The sequence below is a fragment of the Anabrus simplex genome, chromosome 2, assembly GCF_040414725.1.
Source record: "Anabrus simplex isolate iqAnaSimp1 chromosome 2, ASM4041472v1, whole genome shotgun sequence".
NCBI lineage: Eukaryota > Metazoa > Arthropoda > Insecta > Orthoptera > Tettigoniidae > Anabrus > Anabrus simplex.
Genome location: NC_090266.1, coordinates 406,001,741 through 406,022,609, shown reverse-complemented (window position 1 = coordinate 406,022,609; position 20,869 = coordinate 406,001,741). Strand labels below are relative to the sequence as shown.

General features: G+C 41.8%; 1 protein-coding gene across 5 annotated transcripts in view; it reads right to left on the bottom strand.

The window, feature by feature from the left end:
* LOC136864166 (7-methylguanosine phosphate-specific 5'-nucleotidase) overlaps positions 1–20,869 on the bottom strand; it is a 120,856-nt gene that overhangs the window by 25,698 nt on the left and 74,289 nt on the right. For all 5 annotated transcript variants that reach the window (XM_068225800.1, XM_068225797.1, XM_068225798.1 and 2 more), the window contains exon 6: positions 12,087–12,339. In XM_068225800.1, coding sequence (XP_068081901.1) covers positions 12,087–12,339 — 253 coding nt within the window. The remainder of the gene's footprint in view (positions 1–12,086; positions 12,340–20,869) is intronic.

Below are 20,869 nucleotides of genomic sequence, written 5' to 3'. Positions count from 1 at the left end.
AGTTCCTGTAAATATTTCGTTCCAACTAAATCACTGGTGTACCTGATTAAACTTGTTGTTATTTGTTGTACGCTCAAAATTCTATGTCACCATTGTTAAGTTTTGAAAATATAACCTTTATTGAAAATTTAATTCATCTTTCGGACTTGTAGTTAGACCCATTCCAGGCCGCACCTTCTTTCACCTCTGACTTCCACGGATAACTCCGTAACAATTATTATTATTATTATTATTATTATTATTATTATTATTATTATTATTATTATTATTATTATTATTATTATTATTATTATTATTATTACGGTATTATTATTATTATTATTATTATTATTATTATTATTATTATTATTATTATTATTATTATTATTATTATTATTAATAAAGATGTTCTGGACCTCACAGCAAGATACAAGACCGCTACTTGGCGGTAAATTACATCTGCTGCCATTGTCATTGTTGAAAAATGAGACCAGCACCATTGTCGCGCGTAGGCAAGTGTGCGGGATTTCTGGCGATACGAATGACATACTTCCGTGCATTATTGACCTTATTATAGACGTGAACAATTGGACGGTCAATCTCATTCCTATCGTTTATTTCAAATGTGTTTAAATTTTTATTTATATGCCAGGAGAATCTACTGTAATCTAAGAACGTTCTCCGAAGGAAAAGATGGCTCTTGAAAACAAACCCAGGGAAGATTAAAAATGATCGGTTTATAATCAGAATAAGTACGTCGAAAATCTACAGCCTGTTTCCAGTCAATCGACCGGGTCAGGAATGGAATGAATAAAGCCCCCAACTAGCGGCGACAATAGGAATTGTGCCGGCTGCCGAAGCCTGTCGCACTCATCTGGGGCAATTATTAATGAATTACAAATGAAATGAAATGATATTGGACAGTGTTGCTGGAATGAATGATGACAGGGAAAACCGGAGTATCCGGAGAAAAACCTGTCCTGCCTCCATTTTGTCCAGCACAAATGTCACGTGGAGTGACCGGGATTTGAACCACGGAATCCAGCTGTGAGAGGCCGGCGCGCTGCCGCCTGAGCAACAGAGGCTCCTTATAAGTACATTTTGAACAGTAAAATCAATTTGGCTCACCTCCTTTTGCACCCCACCGCCGTAAAGTTTATTTAACCCCACCCCCCGAAATCATTAAAAGAAGGCGTGTTTCTTTATGTTTAAAGGAGATTCCAAACACCAATGTCCACGTCTATTACCTTCAGATTTGAGATATAAGTATCCCCATAAAAATAATTCACTTTTTTCGCACTTCCTTTCACAGTCCTCACCCCCCCCCCCCCAAGTGAATTTTCCGGCAAAATATACTTGTTTCTTTAATAGTAAAGGATCTTCTAAATACCAATTATCACGACTCTAACTTCTTCAGTTTATGATTTATGTGTCCTCATGAAAGGAATTCAACTCCTTTTCACTCCCCCTCCCCCAAGATGATCCCCCCCCCCAAAACGCGTTTTTTCTTTGTTTTTAAAGGAGATCCAAATACCAATTTTCACGTCTGTAACAACTTTAGTTTTTATTGGATGTAAGTATACTCATACAATTAAGTCAATTAATTTTTGAATTCATTCAACTACCCCCCCCCCCCTTCATTGGATTTTCCGAGAACACTTGTTTCTTTACTTTTAAAGCAGATTCCAAATATCAAATTTCACGTCTGTAACATCTTCATTTTTGAGATATCAGTAGCCTAATTAAAAGAATTAAACACCATTTTCAGTCAGTTTTACCCCCCCCCCCCTACACCCAATTGGTATTTCCGAAAACTAAAAATACACGTTTTAATAGAGATAAAAAATACCATTTTTCACTTCTGTAACATGTTAAGTTTTTTGAGATATAATGTAGAAATTCTCATTTTAAAATTTCACCCCTTTTTAGTTCCCCTTAAGTGGAGTTTCCAAAAACAAATCACCTATGTTTCTTTACATTTACAGGAGATTCCAAATACCACCTTTTACGTCTGTAACATTTTACGTTACTCAGATATTCTGTAGATACAGTCTTTCAAAAAATTCGCCCCAATTTGTCACTCCTTTTTAACAGCCATCAATTGGATTTTCCAAAAGAAAATTGTTTCTTTATTTTTAAAGCAGATCCCATATACAAATTTCAGTCCTGTAATATCTTAAGTTTCTGAGATATATGTATCCTCATTAAAGGCATTCAACCCATTATTCACCCTTTCATACCCTTCCTATTGAGATTTTCAGAAAACAAAAAAATACATTTTTAAATATTTTTAAAGGAGGTTCTAAATATCAATATTTTTATCTGTAAACGTTTAATGTTTCAAGATATAGATACACTCATTTTAAAAATCCACCCCCTTTTCACCCCCACTATTTGGATTTTCCAAAGCAAAAAAAAATTCTTTATTTTTAAAGGTGATCCCAAATACCAATTTTCAGGTCTGTAATATGTTAAGTTTCTGAAATATAAGTATCCTCATTAAAGGCATTCAACCCTTTTTTCACCCCTGCTATTGGGATTTTCCGGAAACAAAAAATACATGTTTCTTTATTTTTAAAGGCGATTCTAAATACAAAATTTACGTCATTAAAGTTTTAAAGTTTTGAGATACAGATACACTCGTTTTAAAAATTCAACCCCTTTTCACCCCCCCCCCCCCCATTAATTGGAATTTTCAAAAACAAAAAATATGCATTTCTTTATTTTTAAAGAGATCCTAAACACCAATTTTCAGGTCTGTAATATCCTCAGCTGCCATTTAAAAATCCACCCCCTTTTCACCCCCACTATTTGGATTTTCCAAAGCAAAAAAAAATTCTTTATTTTTAAAGGTGATCCCAAATACCAATTTTCAGGTCTGTAATATGTTAAGTTTCTGAAATATAAGTATCCTCATTAAAGGCATTCAACCCTTTTTTCACCCCTGCTATTGGGATTTTCCGAAAACAAAAAATACGTGTTTCTTTATTTTTAATGAAGATTCTAAATACCAATTTTTACATCTGTAAACTTTCAAAGTTTAGAGATATAGATACACTCATTTTAAAAATTCACCCTCCTTTTCACCCTCCCATTAATTGGATTTTCCAAAAACTAAAAAATACGTGTTGCTTTATTTTTAAAAGAGATCAAAAGTACCAATTTTCAGGTCTGTAATATCTTCAGCTTCTGAGATATAGGTACTGGTATCCTGATTAAAGTCATTCAACCCCTTTTTCACCCTTTTTCAACCCTCCTATTGGGATTTTCTGCAAACAAAAGAATATGTGTTTCCTTACTTTTAAAGAAGATTCTAAATACCAATTTTTACTTTTGTAAACTTTTAAAGTTTTGAGATATAGATACACTCATTGCAAATTTCACCCCCCTTTTCACCCCCTTAGCGACGGAATATCCGAAAATTCTCTCTTAGCGAGCACCTACATCTTAATATGAATGTAACCCCAAAATTTCATTTCTTTGGGCCGATTGCAGAAACGGCATTTAGACGATGTCTACGGTTAAACAATGCCTAAGTATGGCTGCCGCATTGCAGAGATGTTATTTATCACTTAGACACTGTCTAAAACCGATGTTCAACCGGTCATGTTTAAACACTGCCGAGAGCACTGTTTAACCTGAAATGACAGGAGTGAATTCACAATCAGAGGTTATGTACCGTGAAATATATAATTTGTATTATCATGTTGAGACGATTCCGGGAAGAAAGGTTAGTCCGACGGCCTCTCTGTGGGTCGCCCGCTGCTAAATCGCAGCAATTCGTTTGACATGCACGGGGAGATAATCATAACATAAGGTTTCGCTTTACGAGAGACTTGTTTCTTGAGACTGACTAAGTGACAGTCCGGTAACTGTCAACTTGAATAAATTCTTGGCAATCGATATATTTTATTATATACTTGGGGTAATTTTCATGGAATTATAGGTCACTTCGACAACATACATATCACAATTACGTGTCTCGATCGTCCGAGGGCTGTCACATACATCAACTGGGAGAGATTCACTTATATTTACTGCCAAGTAAACACACATAATAGTGAAAACTAAAAAGTAAGTTGTATGGGATTTTTATATACACTGACTGACAGAGCAAATGCAACACCAAGGAGGAGTGGTTCGAAAGGGATTAAAGTTGGGGAAAAAACAGAGACGGCACGGACGAATAATTGATGTTTATTTCAAACCGATATGCAGGTTACACAATGCGCACGGCATCGACTCAGTAGGATGTAGGACCACCGCGAGCGGCGATGCACGCAGAAACACGTCGAGGTACAGAGTCAATAAGAGTGCGGATGGTGTCCTGAGGGATGGTTCTCCATTCTCTGTCAACCATTTGCCACAGTTGGTCGTCCGTACGAGGCTGGGGCAGAGTTTGCAAACGGCGTCCAATGAGATCCCACACGTGTTCGATTGGTGAGAGATCCGGAGAGTACGCTGGCCACAGAAGCATGTGTACACCTCGTAGAGCCTGTTGGGAGATGCGAGCAGTGTGTGGGCGGGCATTATCCTGCTGAAACAGAGCATTGGGCAGCCCCTGAAGGTACGGGAGTGTCACCGGCCGCAGCACATGCTGCACGTAGCGGTGGGCATTTAACGTGCCTTGAATACGCACTAGAGGTGACGTGGAATCATACGCAATAGCGCCCCAAACCATGATGCCGCGTTGTCTAGCGGTAGGGCGCTCCACAGTTACGGCCGGATTTGACCTTTCTCCACGCCGACGCCACACGCGTCTGCGGTGACTATCACTGACAGAACAGAAGCGTGACTCATCGGAGAACACGACGTTCCGCCATTCCCTCATCCAAGTCGCTCTAGCCCGGCACCATGCCAGGCGTGCACGTCTATGCTGTGGAGTCAATGGTAGTCTTCTGAGCGGACGCAGGGAGCCGGGAGTGCAGGCCTCCTTCAACCAATCGACGGGAAATTGTTCTGGTCGATATTGGAACAGCCAGGGTGTCTTGCACATGCTGAAGAATGGCGGTTGACGTGGCGTGCGGGGCTGCCACCGCTTGGCGGCGGATGCGCCGATCCTCGCGTGCTGACGTCACTCGGGCTGCGCCTGGACCCCTCGCACGTGCCACATGTCCCTGCGCCAACCATCTTCGCCACAGGCGCTGCACCGTGGACACATCCCTATGGGTATCGGCTGCGATTTGACGAAGCGACCAACCTGCCCTTCTCAGTCCGATCACCATACCCCTCGTAAAGTCGTCTGTCTACTGGAAATGCCTCCGTTGACGGCGGCCTGGCATTCTTAGCTATACACGTGTCCTGTGGCACACGAAACACGTTCTACAATGACTGTCGGCTGAGAAATCACGGTACGAAGTGGGCCATTCGCCAACGCCGTGTCCCATTTATCGTTCGCTACGTGCGCAGCACAGCGGCGCATTTCACATCATGAGCATACCTCAGTGACGTCAGTCTACCCTGCAATTGGCATAAAGTTCTGACCACTCCTTCTTGGTGTTGCACTTGCTCTGTCAGTCAGTGTATATAATTGCATAGGTTTTCGGCAACTATCAGATAGGAAAAGGCAAGTGGTGGTGATTATCGTTTAAAGAGGACTGGGGAAGAAGAGCCGTGGCCATAATAACAACCGTAGTATTTGCCTGGTGTAAAAATAGGGAAACTACGGAAAACAATCTTCACGGCTGTCGATGATGCGTTTCGAATCTACGATCTCCAGAATGCAAGCTACATCTATATGGCCCGTACAACACACTCGGTTACACATTACTATTGCTTCATCTTCCCTTCGTCGAAGCTACCGTATTTATGAGTAGATTACACTCACTGTAACAACATTATAATGAAAGCTACACTTCCCCGTACGGTAGCGTGTCGCTTTAGTGTCCATAATATTATGAGATTTAATTTGCACCCAAAGCGATACTCTTATCTGTGGGCAAGTCATGCTCAGCCATATTTGAGTAATGTGTAGGAAGACAAACAGCTGACTGGCGTTCGGCGCGCGCACCGACGAATTTCATTGGTTGCGACAAGCAAAGAGTTGCATGAAAGATACTTCTGTCTCCATTTTCAAACCAAAATTGAAACTTTAAGGGATGTCTAGTTAAACATCGACTGAACATTGTTTATGCAATGGAAGATCGTGAATGATTTAGACGTTGTTTAGGTAGACGATGTCTAAGGCTTAAAACTAGTCATCGTTTCTGCAATCGGCCCTTTATGTCCAGTAGTTTTGGCTCGGCGATGATGCATCATACAGTCAGTCAGGACAAGTTATTTTATATATATAGATTAAAATAATGACCTTAAATGAGGTGCCTCAAATCAATTACTGAATTAATTATTTAAATTATCTCTTGAAGAAAACAAATTACTCCCAAATGGGTTAGAGCATAACATTCGGAACCCCAAAATTATTACTGTTTGGTGAGATCAGTAATGTAAGATCAGGAAAAATATAAATTCTCAGCATTTAAGATTCAAGAATTCAGGTGAGAATAAATTAAAGGTAGAGCCAGAATTAAATGGATCACTAATTAGGATTTCACCACGAAGTGACAAGCTTAAAGACTGTATATTATAGTCATCTGGTAACCATCCTTTCAATCAGTAACATCTGAAGCCTGTAATTCTTTTTAAAACAAGAAAAAGAGACCCAAAGAAACATAGCATCACCATATCAATGCTAGAACATGACAATAAGCAGAACAATAGGCAAAGCAAATATATCGCTCACTAACTTAGCCTAAAACCAGCTAATAATTTTGAGGTTTTGTTTACATAGAAATGAATATGACGATACGTTATTATAATTTTTAGGCCTAACCTCACATATTAAAGGTAACCAAAAATAAAATAATAATAATAATAATAATAATAATAATAATAATAATAATAATAATAATAATAATAATAATAATAATAATAATACAGTTTTAAAAATTGTACTAGTAATGAAGTTAACAGAAGAAAAACTTTGGGTTTAGCAATTATTACGTATTCCGAATTGAATAACACCTGAATTGCAGGTATAGTTCGACACCGGAGTTAGCCATGCATAAATTTTGATTTACAGAATGTCAATAATAATATTTTTACGACATTAATTTTGAAGTTCCGGAATTAATACATACTTGGCTAAGCAGAACTACATAACGAAACTGCACTACTAGGCCTAAATGGGTGTGAAAAAAAAGTTAGCCCTAAATAAAACAAAATAAATTTGGCGGCTCGTGTCGACGAAAGGAGGGGTTTTGAACCCTTAAATCAATTCCAATCCTTAACCAGGACCATAGTTCTTTCCTCTTGCCATCCTTTTTACGAGAAACACTGACTCCATGATACTGTAGACTACAAAAGTCGTTTGTCTCTTGTCTATAAGAAATACATACCACATTGCCGCAGTTATGGCTGGTAGCCACCAACTGGATAAGGCTTTAGTAAATAGTTATGCCAACAGGCAGCATTGTGATACACATCAGCTACATTACTTCGTACCTTAAGAAATTATGTGACACAGATTTCCAAATATTTCATAAAGATTTTAAGTTCCTTAGTAACGTTACACATATCAAAGATTAGGGTGTGTCATACAGGAACTTGTCTCTAGTAACATAATAAAGAAAGTTTCAAAGTTTGTTTGCACAGTGGTCTCGTTTTACAGGGAAGCCTCGCATTACTCCCCTGCAGTGTGGGAAGTGAGCTGTACAAAACATTCCAACAGTTAGGAACAAGAGTGTAGGCACGTAGTTGATTGAAAAATGAAGTAAATGTTGAACAGGAAACTTATTTGGCAGAATGTTATCTGAAAAGATGACTCACAGAAGATGAGGGGGATGTTAAGAGACCTGGAAACTAAGAAGTGGTGCGATCTCCCTCACAAAGATACAGAACATCCAGCTTCCAATAAATGCCATCACAAAGGATTTTCACACAGCGAATGGCCTCAAGATGACAGGGAATGTGGGATCACGGATAACAACCGTTGCAGGTGCTGCCTCAACGAGACGAACAGTTGCACACATCCTTGTTTCCTGTCAGCACAGTGAGACTGTACGCATCGCTAGGCATCTTCATCGCCCAGACCCTCAGAAGAACCGGATTCACCGCCCAAGAAGAGATCAATATGATTGCCTATAAAAACAACAATCCACCTCGTATCCTCTGCAAGTCAGCCTAACGATGTTGATCACCAGAAGAAGGGAATATAAAAGCCGACAACTGCATTCTTCAAGAAAGCATACAACCTAAAAGATAAAAGTCATAGGCTTGCTGATCAGAAAAGGCACTTAGGAGATATTTCGCTTCCTCTGCTGTATATCACAAACTGAACCTGTTATATGCGCTTTTTCATGAACTTCGAAACACAAGATTATGTAGGAATGCTAGTCAGGATATTTATGAGCAAATCTCTGAGCGCATCTTCTATGGTTATCTTTCTTCAGGTAACATTCCACCAAATAAATTTTGCCGTTCGATATATACTTCATTTTCCAATCGATTACTTAATGCATAACCAAGAGTCATACACACCTGGCTTCCCACGCTGCGCTGGAATGATCCGAGGTTTCCCCGTAAACTGAGAGTACTGCACATGGACGGTAATATCAAGAACCACTCAACATTACAAGTAAATAGTTATGCCAACAGGCAGCGTTGTGATACACATCAGCTACATTACAAAGATAATTTCTTAGAGGTTATTTTAGATTATCGAGAGGAACAGGTGGAGCATGGTAGCCATGTGCAGGATTTAGAATTAATTTCCTATAACAATACGCACTGTGGGGCATTGGGCGTGTGTTCCACATCGCATCCTGCATTAATTACGAACTGGTGATCTCCAAGGCAGTCTTTATCCCATCACCGTATCGGAAGTGTTACCCCAGAGAAAATAAACAAAGCATTTCTGGGCATGAAAAATCACTCTCCTGTAGAACACACTAAGACTTCATACAATAACCTCAAAAGGAAACAATTCTGATTCCACCTTGTTCAATACCTATCAGATCCTTAAAATCTCTAAGTTATTACTGTTAACATTTACAAAAAAAAGTTGGTACATGTATCATCCTTGCTTATAGGACTTCTTCAGTCATTACACTTAACAAATTATATTACTACACGATTGATTTTTTCAGACATCGGGCACTGCACATTAAAAAATTATTCAGATTCGATTTGTTCATTACAGACAAAAAACTATTTGCTTAAAAATGTATTCACTTAAAATAGTCTTCTTACACTAACTGTCCTAAATAAAATACTGACTAGATAAAAAAGCTAACAGTTAAGTCCTTGAAATAGATAAAATATAGCTGTGCTCACCATGTTTAGATAAAATGTTGAAAATCTTTAATTAAATGTTAAAATTTACCAAAATACTACCAACATGGAACATCAGGTGATTCAAATTTGTAGTGCTCAAAAAGGAAATACCATGCAGATCTGTTTACTGCGGCTTGCTCATGTGAAAAATGGATTTAAACTTTTACCATATTTTTCTCCGAATCCAAGACAACCCCCAATTCTTCTTTCAAAAAAATTAAACCAGCCTTAAAAAGTGCTTTGAAAAACCATATCTTACCTGCCAACTTTACAAAACCAAAAATCAGGAGTTTTTGATATGAAAATCAGGAAAAATCAGGAGATACTCTTGTTCAAAACTGCTTATTCTAAATGTCTTTGGCAATACATACTTTATCCTAGCAAGCTCCATGCATCATGTCAAGTCCACATTTAAATTAACACGTATTTCCAGGGAAACTGAGTGAAATCTAAATTCACAAGTATGTTACCCTCATATACAGTATATTCATATTCAGTGATACTCTAAATATACAACACTGGGAAAATTCATAAGAACATGTATGGTATGGTATGGTAGGCCTACCTTAATTCCCTCTTACTGGTTTACAGAAGCTTCTCCATCAGTAGAATATTGCTGTTGATTAAAAGAAGCAGCAGGGACAGATTTTGCCAGCCTGAGAAACCCTCTATCAAAGGTTTGTTGAAAGCAGTTGCTCTGTAGCCTAGATTTTACTGTCAACAATCTCTCCAAGTTTTCATCACCAATACATGACCTGAACTGTGTTAGTGTTTTAGTCACCTGACTAAATATCCTCTCACATTCAGCGTTACTGTGAGAGATTGTTAAAATACCCAGAATAACACGAACTAACCTATCATATCTTAGGCTCCATCACCACTTCTTAATTTTCACATCATCGACCACTGCACATCAATTCTTTCTTCCATTCTCTTCATCTCGTAGATCATCTATCTGAAATGCAAGGAAATGGGACTGGATCTGCATCTGCGTTCAGTAACACTGGAAACTTAGCCACAAAATACATCACAGAAGGAAATGAAGCCTCGGATGCAAAAATAATTCGTGCAACTGTCGCATTCTTCAATGTAGTCGCATACGGAAGTGACGTACTTTCGAAATGATGAGAAAAATTCTCCTTCTCGTCATGTTCCAGATGCTCCACAAATTGGGAAGTGCAACTACCAATGACCAAGTCATAATCATTCTTCTGGTTTCTCATGCTGCGGTAACTGACTTCAATTTAACTACTAAAGGTTGTATAAATTTCAATATCAAATTCTTTAATGTGTCCAGCAGCAGATCTTGCAGTAAATGGATGTGAGGCACTCTTGACAGAAAAATTACATTTGGTTTATCAAATGTAGGTACAACATTTGATAAAAAGTGACATAAAGCCTTATTTAAATTTGATAACAGGAACATAAAAATCCTTCCTTCACGAGACAGACTCCACGTGATGAGAGAATCCTGTTTAGTTGTTTTGGGTGAAGTACATGGGACTGGTGATTCATTTGTTCTTTTCCTTGAAGGGGCGGCACCCTCTACTGATGTTTGCCTCGTCTTTGGAATATGGTAAGTTTCGAGACTTCCAAGCTGACCAGACTGGACAAAGGTTGCCACTGTTCCAACAACCTGAATAAACATTTGCCCACAGAAAGCCAACGGGTGCACACATGCTTTAATTTTCCTTGTCTCAATATTGTACAGTTTCTGAAATTATTTCAGTCTCTTTCCTCTTAGTACTACTTTGCAGAAAATAGTATATGTCAGGCAAATAATCATAAATCCAGAATGGCAAGCATGATGCTCCCTTTTCTGCAGCCAACTTTAACAAATGGCAGGGTCAACCAACAACAAAGAGATCAGGCACACCAGCAACTCCATGACGATTATCACAACATAGGGCTAAACAGTTATTAAGTGACATCTTGCACTCTTTCAGGCTGTTGAGAAGACGGGCACCTATGTTCACACGAGTTGAGTCCCCTTTCAAGTCAGGGTCAGACAATAAGCAGAATTCAAATGATTATATACGGGATATAGGTTACAATCTCCTTTGTTACTTCCGTCAGTTGAAACAGAAAACGGCCATTACTTCAATATTTCTTCTTTCTCTGTCTTTGCCATTTCTCCAATAATTGCAGCAGTTTTTGTTCTTGCACAGCCGTATTTCTTCGCAATATCACTGTCCGGGAACATTTGACTTGCATGATCTGCACGATTAAGTGGCTAATTATGCTCCAAAATCAATGATGTAAACAGGCATTCAGCATTGATCACCCCATCACCTTCACTTTTAATAGCAAATTTTAATTTTTTATTACTGTCTATACTCTTGACGTTTTCTCGGTGCTACTTTGTTTCCTCATGTTTTGAAACATCACTATTTCCGCCATGTGACACAGAAATATCACATCAACAAACACTACACAATGCAAAAGATACACCTTTCCTGGATTCAATAATGCACGGCAACTATTCCAAAAACTGTTTCAAGAAAACAGAACTGTATTTCTGGCCACAGTGAACAATCAAACACCAAGCAAAAACATTACAATATAACAAAAATTTGCATTATAATCTATAAAGACTCGCTTAACGCGAAAACAATCCGCCTTCAATAACATTCAGCCCACTAAAAAAAACTTCAATAAATACTGGACATGCTTCACTGAAACACGCGCACACATCAAACACTACAGAACACTCAACGGATCAGGTACACATAAGTCACTGGCTGTCGCTCGGCCCGTTGGAGTAGAGACGTCCTTACCTTGAAGTACTCTGAATTTTCTATGGCGTGTTCGTTTTTGTTGAAGGTATGTATGTGCTGGCCCTTGGAGCCCTTGAAGCCCTGAAGCATGCTGCCTTTGAAATCGAGGAAGTTGGAGATGATGTGCACGTTGGGATGCAAGACCTTATGGTGCCTGAGGATGGCTCTGACCATGTCTCCCACTCCAGCCGAGAACACCAGCACGGGAACGTCAGCCTCCATCAGCGACCTGAACATTTCCTCTGATCCCGTCCTGCAAGGGAACATGATTTAATTGTCTATATTTTTGGTTTAAAATTTTACATATTTTAAAGCAATTGTACATGAATGGTAATACTGCTGTGATCAGTCTTTATTGCTACTGAGAGAGCGCACTGACATGTGTCATGCAGACACAAGGCGCGCTATCAGACACGGTTAGCAGGTGAGGAATGCAAAGTACAGATCACACACTACTACACTTGTCAAACTACGATCAAAGTCACTTCGTAAATTTAAGGCCCACGCTCTTCATTAATGTCCAAAATGTGTCTCTTTTCTATGGTATGCTCGTTCTTGTATATTTTTCTTTTAACAGCATTGAGCAGTTTGCTTAAAGTAGGAATTTCTTTCCGTTCTACCACAAGAAATTTCTGCGTACAACACTTTCATCAAAATTGTCATGATTTGTCTTCTTGGCATGAGCTCGACATTCACCTGGAGTTAGAATTTTGTTTCTGCCCCTGTCTACGTTTCCTCACTGCCTCACATCTACTTACAACATTAGCAGCTTTCTGTAATGAAATGTTGAGACACTTGCCCTTTTCTCCTTACATAATTTTAGAATACGATCTTTCAACTCTGAGGGTGGATAACTTCATGTGATTTCTTTGGAGGCTTTTCCAATCTATAAAGATTTACAGTTTCATTAGCAAACACAGTAGTTTGTTTGTCCAACCCTTGTCCTGTTTCTCTACGGGGTCAGATATGAGGTGAGATGAATGTGTCGTGGCGGGTTTTTGTGACCGGATGCCCTTCCTGACTTCAACTTCATCAGAGGAGTTAATGAGATGAATGAATGACGTGACATATGATAGTACGGAAGGAGGGGGTGAAACTTGGTGCTGGCATGTAGCCTAGTCCTGTGGGATAGCACCAAGGGGTCTGCTCAAGGCTTAAGGTCCCCATCTGACGATCGGAAGACAATCAACAGCGTCATATGCCCTCACTCCATATGAGCATTACGCAGACCTTTAGAATTTAATCCAGCCTTTTGGAACGCAATCAACTGATTAGGAATTGTGTACCGCCACCTCCCCTATCCTGCCGACCAACATTCTGATGATTACATTTTTTTCAACCAGGACTCGAGGCGACTAACCACGATGTTAGCCCGTTTAGACTTCAACGCCTCAACGATCATTGCCACCACGCGGGCTAGCCAACACAGTAGTAATAAAAATACAATTTAAAAAACTGATGTCTGGCGCCAATACAGACAACAAAAACTACGCTACTGCTGGGAATGAACCACTCACACTGAGGTAACAGATTGCCCCACTCTGTTTACAGCTGCCAGCAGACGCCTTGTCCAATGAGACCGTAGTAGCAGATAAGGCTTGTACATTGTCTTGAACTGCCTAGCTGTAGACAGATGCACACCAGCTGGTAGGAGACACCATGCAGGATGTTCGTTCCTCTGGCGTTCCCTTATTAGATCCAAGTTGTGGATATCTGTCTGCTGCTCCCTCCTCTTCTACTCAGTCCCCAAGGGTGGGGGCACTATCCTCTCAACAAAGGGGGAACAAGGGCTCTTAACTTGGGAGCGTATCACAGTTCCAACAGCTGAGTCTGGCAATGACTCCACTTACCCATGCCAGGCTCCTCACATTCAATTGTCCTAACCGACCTCCTTCGGTCAACTCTTGTTCTTTTCCGACAACGAAGGTATTAAGGCATTTGAGGCCTAGGGAATCTTATTTTCACACCCTTCCTGGCCCTTGTCTTTCATCGACTGATACCTCCAATTTTGAAACGTCAGGCCTCTTCCATTTATCCCTCTGATTAGTGTTAATAGAGGAAGGTTGCCCAGTTCTGCTTCCTGTTAAAACAATAATCACCACCATCCTGATCAGCAGAAACTTCTCCCCACATTAGGACCAGGAGTTGGCATTAGACTTGCAGTTTCAATCACAGAGGCACCCCTTACTCTGCACCTCGGGGCTGGCACACCAGTTCCTGATGATATTTCTAACATCTACGTTCCTCCCCCTGGTATTAGCACAATGCTGTACGGTCCAGGTGATACTGGTACAACATTCTCTACACCTCGCAGCTGGCACACCAGTTCCTGATGATATTTCTAGCGGCTACGTTCCTTCCCCTAGTATTACCACAATGCTGTACGGTCCAGGTGATACTGGAGCAACATACTCTACACCTCGGAGCTGGCACACCAGTTCCTGATGATATTTCTAGCGGCTACGTTCCTCCCCCTAGTATTAGCACAATGCTGTATGGTCCAGGCGATACTGGAGCAACATACTCTGTGCCTCGGAGCTGGCACACCAGTTCCTGATGATATTTCTAGCAGCCACGTTCCTCCCCCTAGTATTAGCACAATGCTGTATGGTCCAGGCTGACACTGGTACAACATACTCCGTCCCTCGGAGCTGGCACACCAGTTCCTGATGATATTTCTAGCAGCTATGTTCCTCCCTCTAGTATTAGCACAATGCTGTACGGTCCAGGCGATACTGGAGCAACATACTCTACACCTCGGAGCTGACACACCAGTTCCTGATGATATTTCTAGCGGCCACGTTCCTCCCCCTAGTATTAGCACAATGCTGTACGGTCCAGGCGATACTGGAGCAACATACTCTACACCTCGGAGATGGCACACCAGTTCCTGATGATATTTCTAGCGGCCACATTCCTCCCCCTAGTATTAGCACAATGATGTATGGTCCAGGTGATACTGGAGCAACATACTCTACACCTCGGAGCTGGCTCACCAGTTACTGATGATATTTCTAGTGGCTACGTTCCTCCCGCTAGTATTAGCACAATGCTGTACGGTCCAGGCGATACTGGAGCAACATACTCTACACCTCGGAGCTGGCACACCAGTTCCTGATGATATTTCTAGCAGCTATGTTAGTCCCCCTAGTATTAGCACAATACTCTAAGGTCCAGGTGATACTGGTGCAACATACTCTGTGCCTCGGAGCTGCTACACCAGTTCCTGATGATATTTCTAGCAGCCATGTTCCTCCCCCTAGTATTAGCACAATGCTGTATGGTCCAGGTGATAGTGGAGCAACATACTCTACACCTCGGAGCTGGCACACCAGTTCCTGATGATATTTCTAGCAGCCATGTTCCTCCCCCCTAGTATTAGCACAATGCTGTATGGTCCAGGCGATACTGGAGCAACATACCATACACCTCGGAGCTGGCACACCAGTTCTTGTTGATATTTCTAGTGGCTACGTTAGTCCCTCTAGTATTAGCAAAATGCTGTACGGTCCAGGTGATACTGGAGCAACATACTCTACACCTCGGAGCTGGCACACCAGTTCCTGATGATATTTCTAGCGGCTACGTTCCTCCCGCTAGTATTAGCACAATGCTGTACGGTCCAGGCGATACTGGAGCAACATACTCTACACCTCGGAGCTGGTACACCAGTTCCTGATGATATTTCTAGCGGCTACGTTAGTCCCCCTAGTATTAGCACAATACTCTAAGGTCCAGGTGATACTGGTGCAACATACTCTGTGCCTCGGAGCTGCTACACCAGTTCCTGATGATATTTCTAGCAGCCATGTTCCTCCCCCTAGTATTAGCACAATGCTGTACGGTCCAGGCTGACACTGGTACAATTTACTCTGTCCCTCGGAGCTGCTACACCAGTTCCAGATGATATTTCTAGCAGCCATGTTCCTCCCCCTAGTATTACCACAATGCTGTACCGTCCAGGTGACACTGGAGCAACATACTCTACCCTTGGAGCTGGCACACCAGTTCCTGATGATATTTCTAGCGGCTACGTTCCTTCCCCTAGTATTACCACAATGCTGTACGGTCCAGGTGATACTGGAGCAACATAATCTACACCTCAGAGCTGGCACACCAGTTCCTGATGGTATTTCTAGCGGCTACATTCCTCCCCCTAGTATTAGCACAATGCTGTACGGTCCAGGCAATACTGGAGCAACATACTCTGCACCTCGGAGCTGGCACACCATTCCTGATGATATTTCTAGCGGCTACGTTAGTCCCTCTAGTATTAGCAAAATGCTGTACGGTCCAGGTGATACTGGAGCAACATACTCTACACCTCGGAGCTGGCACACCAGTTCCTGATGATATTTCCAGCGGCTACATTCCTCCCGCTAGTATTAGCACAATGCTGTACGGTCCAGGTGATACTGGAGCAACATACTCTACACCTCGGAGCTGACACACCAGTTCCTGATGATATTTCTAGCAGCCACGTTCCTCCCCCTAGTATTAGCACAATACTCCAAGGTCCAGGTGATACTGGTGCAACATACTCTGTGCCTCGGAGCTGCTACACCAGTTCCTGATGATATTTCTAGCAGCCATGTTCCTCCCCCTAGTATTAGCACAATGCTGTACGGTCCAGGCTGACACTGGTACAATTTACTCTGTCCCTCGGAGCTGCTACACCAGTTCCAGATGATATTTCTAGCAGCCATGTTCCTCCCCCTAGTATTACCACAATGCTGTACCGTCCAGGTGACACTGGAGCAACATACTCTACCCTTGGAGCTGGCACACCAGTTCCTGATGATATTTCTAGCGGCTACGTTCCTTCCCCTAGTATTACCACAATGCTGTACGGTCCAGGTGATACTGGAGCAACATAATCTACACCTCAGAGCTGGCACACCAGTTCCTGATGGTATTTCTAGCGGCTACATTCCTCCCCCTAGTATTAGCACAATGCTGTACGGTCCAGGCAATACTGGAGCAACATACTCTACACCTCGGAGCTGGCACACCATTCCTGATGATATTTCTAGCGGCTACGTTAGTCCCTCTAGTATTAGCAAAATGCTGTACGGTCCAGGTGATACTGGAGCAACATACTCTACACCTCGGAGCTGGCACACCAGTTCCAGATGATATTTCTAGCAGCCATGTTCCTCCCCCTAGTATTAGCACAACGCTGTATGGTCCAGGTGATACTGGAGCAATATACTCTACACCTCGGAGCTGGCACACCAGTTCCTGATGATATTTCTAGCAGCTACTTTCCTCCCCCTAGTATTAGCACAATGCTGTACCGTCCAGGCGATACTGGAGCAACATACTCTACATCTCGGAGCTGGCACACCAGTTCCTGATGATATTTCTAGCGGCTACGTTCCTCCCCCTAGTATTAGCACAATGCTCTACGGTCCAGGGTGATACTGGTGTTCGGTAGAGCTGGAGACAGCTGCCTCGCCGCACAACTGCTAGTTCTCCCCTTGCTCGTCTACTTTGAGAGGTGTTTTAGTTGAGTTTGGCCAATGATTGCTAGCAAAGGGACAGTTGCCATAGTTCCCCACTTAGGGTCATTTTTAGCTGTAAGTGACTAACAAACACTTCATTTCAATCACTAGTTTTCATTATCTCTGCGTGTATCAAGAGTAAATAAACACTGTCGAGAGCAGAGGTGTGAGCTGCTTTCGCAATCTCTAGGGCAGCAAACTGTGTAAAAATTCCTGGCGTAGCGCACTTTCCAGATATCCCTTACCTCGAATACAGAGTTTTGAGAAACTCTGTTAATCCCTTCAGCAGTGAGATAAAATCCTTCTCATCACTGTGATCATTTCCCGTCCATCCTGTAATCTGCCGCTTCCTTCATTCAAACATATTTCTGTGTCTGAATGTGAATCAGAATTTGTTTAAGGAAGGTATTTCTAGGTCTTTCTTTTGGATGATTTCATTCGATAAAGCCTTCTGACACAGTTCACATTAAACTGGAATGGCGCACTGCGTGACCCCACCATGTAAGACGGGGGTTATGCACTGTGTGAAGGATTGACCTCCCCTGGGTTTCACCGCCTAGAACTGTGCTGTTTGACATTTTTTCGCTCCGAGTCACATTTATACTCCCTGGCATGTAAGCATACACACTTACTTTTTCTCCACTGTTAATACTAAAGGCACTGATTTATATTTATTTTCGAACTGTTCAGTTCGATTCAGTGTCCCTAAATGTACACTTTAGGGACCCTACTTCCCGATATTACGTCTTACAGTTACTGTTGGCACTATACAGTCATGTACTGCCACTGCCATATTGTCAAAATCACTAGTGTTACATTTGCTGGTACAAGTAAAGCTATTTTCTTCTTCTGTAGAATTATAAATCTCTCTAGGTAATATCAGGTAAGTAAAATTGTGGCATTTAATGACGTAGTTAGTGTGAAATGAGGAACGTAGCATTTTAATAATAAATCAGTCTTATTTTGTCCAATTCTTAGATATAGAGTCCAAATAGGGTGTATGAAAAGCAAGAAAAATCTGCAAGAACTCTTCCGAAAAGGAAAGCAATATTACCTCCTCTATAAAGATTAGTTCTGTTGAAATGGAATGAAATTTTGTTTTCAACCTAACCTAACCTAACCTTGTCTTGTCCTGACTTTTGTATGGTCTGCAGACTTAGCCTTTGTGTATTCTTATTCAGCATGTGTACATGTAATATATTTGCTTGCATGTATTATCACAGTGTGGTTTCACGTAAGCCCGACAAGTAATAGCAAATTTCAAAAAGGGAGCCAATTTATTTACACCAGACAAACACCACAGAATACAGTTATAATAGTGCCTATTTCAGAATAAAGGCTGAAATATATAGCACTAAACTGAGTGAGGGTGAGAGCGAGTGTTTATTTCCTTAATTCCTCATTGAGCTTGAAAACCGACTTAATTATGAATATATTGATTGATTATTTTCTTGGGTACGGGAACCTCCACTACTGATACTTACGTTGAGATTAGTTCGTTGATGGTTATGTCTCGTGATATCAACATGTAACTAGCCAAGTTGGCAGCAGCAATAAGCTAGAAATAAACAGAGATTAGGGTGGTGATTTTTGCTTTTTAGTGAATAGCCTTGCTATAGCATAGTACCATATCTTGAAGGCTTCAAAACAGTTCTTTTCATTCTTATTTAGTGTCCACGTTTCACAGCGATAGAATGCAGATGTCCAGTACCAGAGGGGACGGATACGACGTAATCTCGTCTTCTCTATAAAAGCTCTTCTCATCAGAGCATTTAACTTCAGTTGTGCACCTTCCGTAATCTCCTGACCTAGCAAAGTGAAAGACTTGACTTATTCCAATCTGAATCATCATCTTTAAGCAAAGAGGTTTTGATGAATGATGAATGATGATGATGATGATGATGATGATGATGAGGCTTGTTGTTAAAAGGGGCCTAACATCTCGATCATCAGCCCCTAATGGTACAAAATGAGATGAAATGTAATGCCAGTTTCATGTACACTTAAGAAAATGGAAATTGCAACCTACCATGAAGGCATTGGTCGTTTGTGTTGATTTTCAAGACATGGAATGATGCCATGTAGGTATGTAAACGATCAAAGTTTCAGACCCATTGGATTGTTGCTACAGATCTCCCCACGTGATAGGTTGTGGAGGAATCAACTCCAGTATACGGACTCTGGTGTAGCGTAGTTGACTTGCAGTCTGTGCAGTGACGTGTTCCACGTCAAACATGCCTCGAGGACAGAGAAGAGCACGCTATCAACAACTGTCGCCGTTTGAGAGGGCTCGATTTATAGCAGCAGTGGTCAAATGAAGGTACCCACACTCGTAGACCTGGCACAGGCCCAGCGCGACAGACAACTGTGAGAGAGGATCGCCGCATCATTCGGATGGCCCGGATGGAACCCCATGCAACAGCAGAGTAAAAATTCGAGCAGCTGTGGCATCCCACGTTACACAACAAACAGTTGGTAATCGCCTGTGTACAGCTGGCTTACGAGCCCGTGTCCCTGCAGAAGGTGTTCCATTGACCCCACAACAGCAACGTGTAAGGCTGGCCTGGTGTCGAGAAAGATCGGCGTGGGTCAACGAATGGCATAGGGTCGTCTTTAGTGATGAATCGCGCTTCTGTCTTGCCCGCAGTGATCGCCGGAATCATGTGCTCCGACGTACCGGGGAGAGGGGCCGCCCAGATCTTACTGTCGAGAGGCACACAGGGCCAACACCAAGCATTATGGTCTTGGGAGCTATTGGTGAAATCACAATTAGTGCTTGTTGAGGGCACTATGACTGCTCGACAGTACGTTGATAGAGTATTCAATCCAGTGGTTGTCCCTGTGATGGCAAACATTGCTAATGGGATGTTTCAGCAGGACAATGCCCGGGTTCACACTGCACGCATCTCCAGAGAAGCTCTCCACAACATCACAACCTTAGAATGGCCCACCAGATCCCAGGACCTGGGTTCTATTGAGCATGTGTGGGATATGATGGATCGACAACTGGCCAACCATCCTCAGCCACCCACAACTCTAGAACAACTGACCCGTGCAGTGCAGCAAGCATGGGCCACAATTCCTCAGGAAGCGATCCAAGGCCTTATTGACTCCATGCCTCGACGAATTCATCAATGTATTGCAGCTCGTGTTGGGCACATCCTGTATTGATTGTTGTCCAAACTTGCGGTCAGAGGGATCTGAAAGTGTAATCATCGAATCACAACCGAACACTCATCCTGCATGTTCAATTGCATCAACGTAGCACCACTCCTTCTG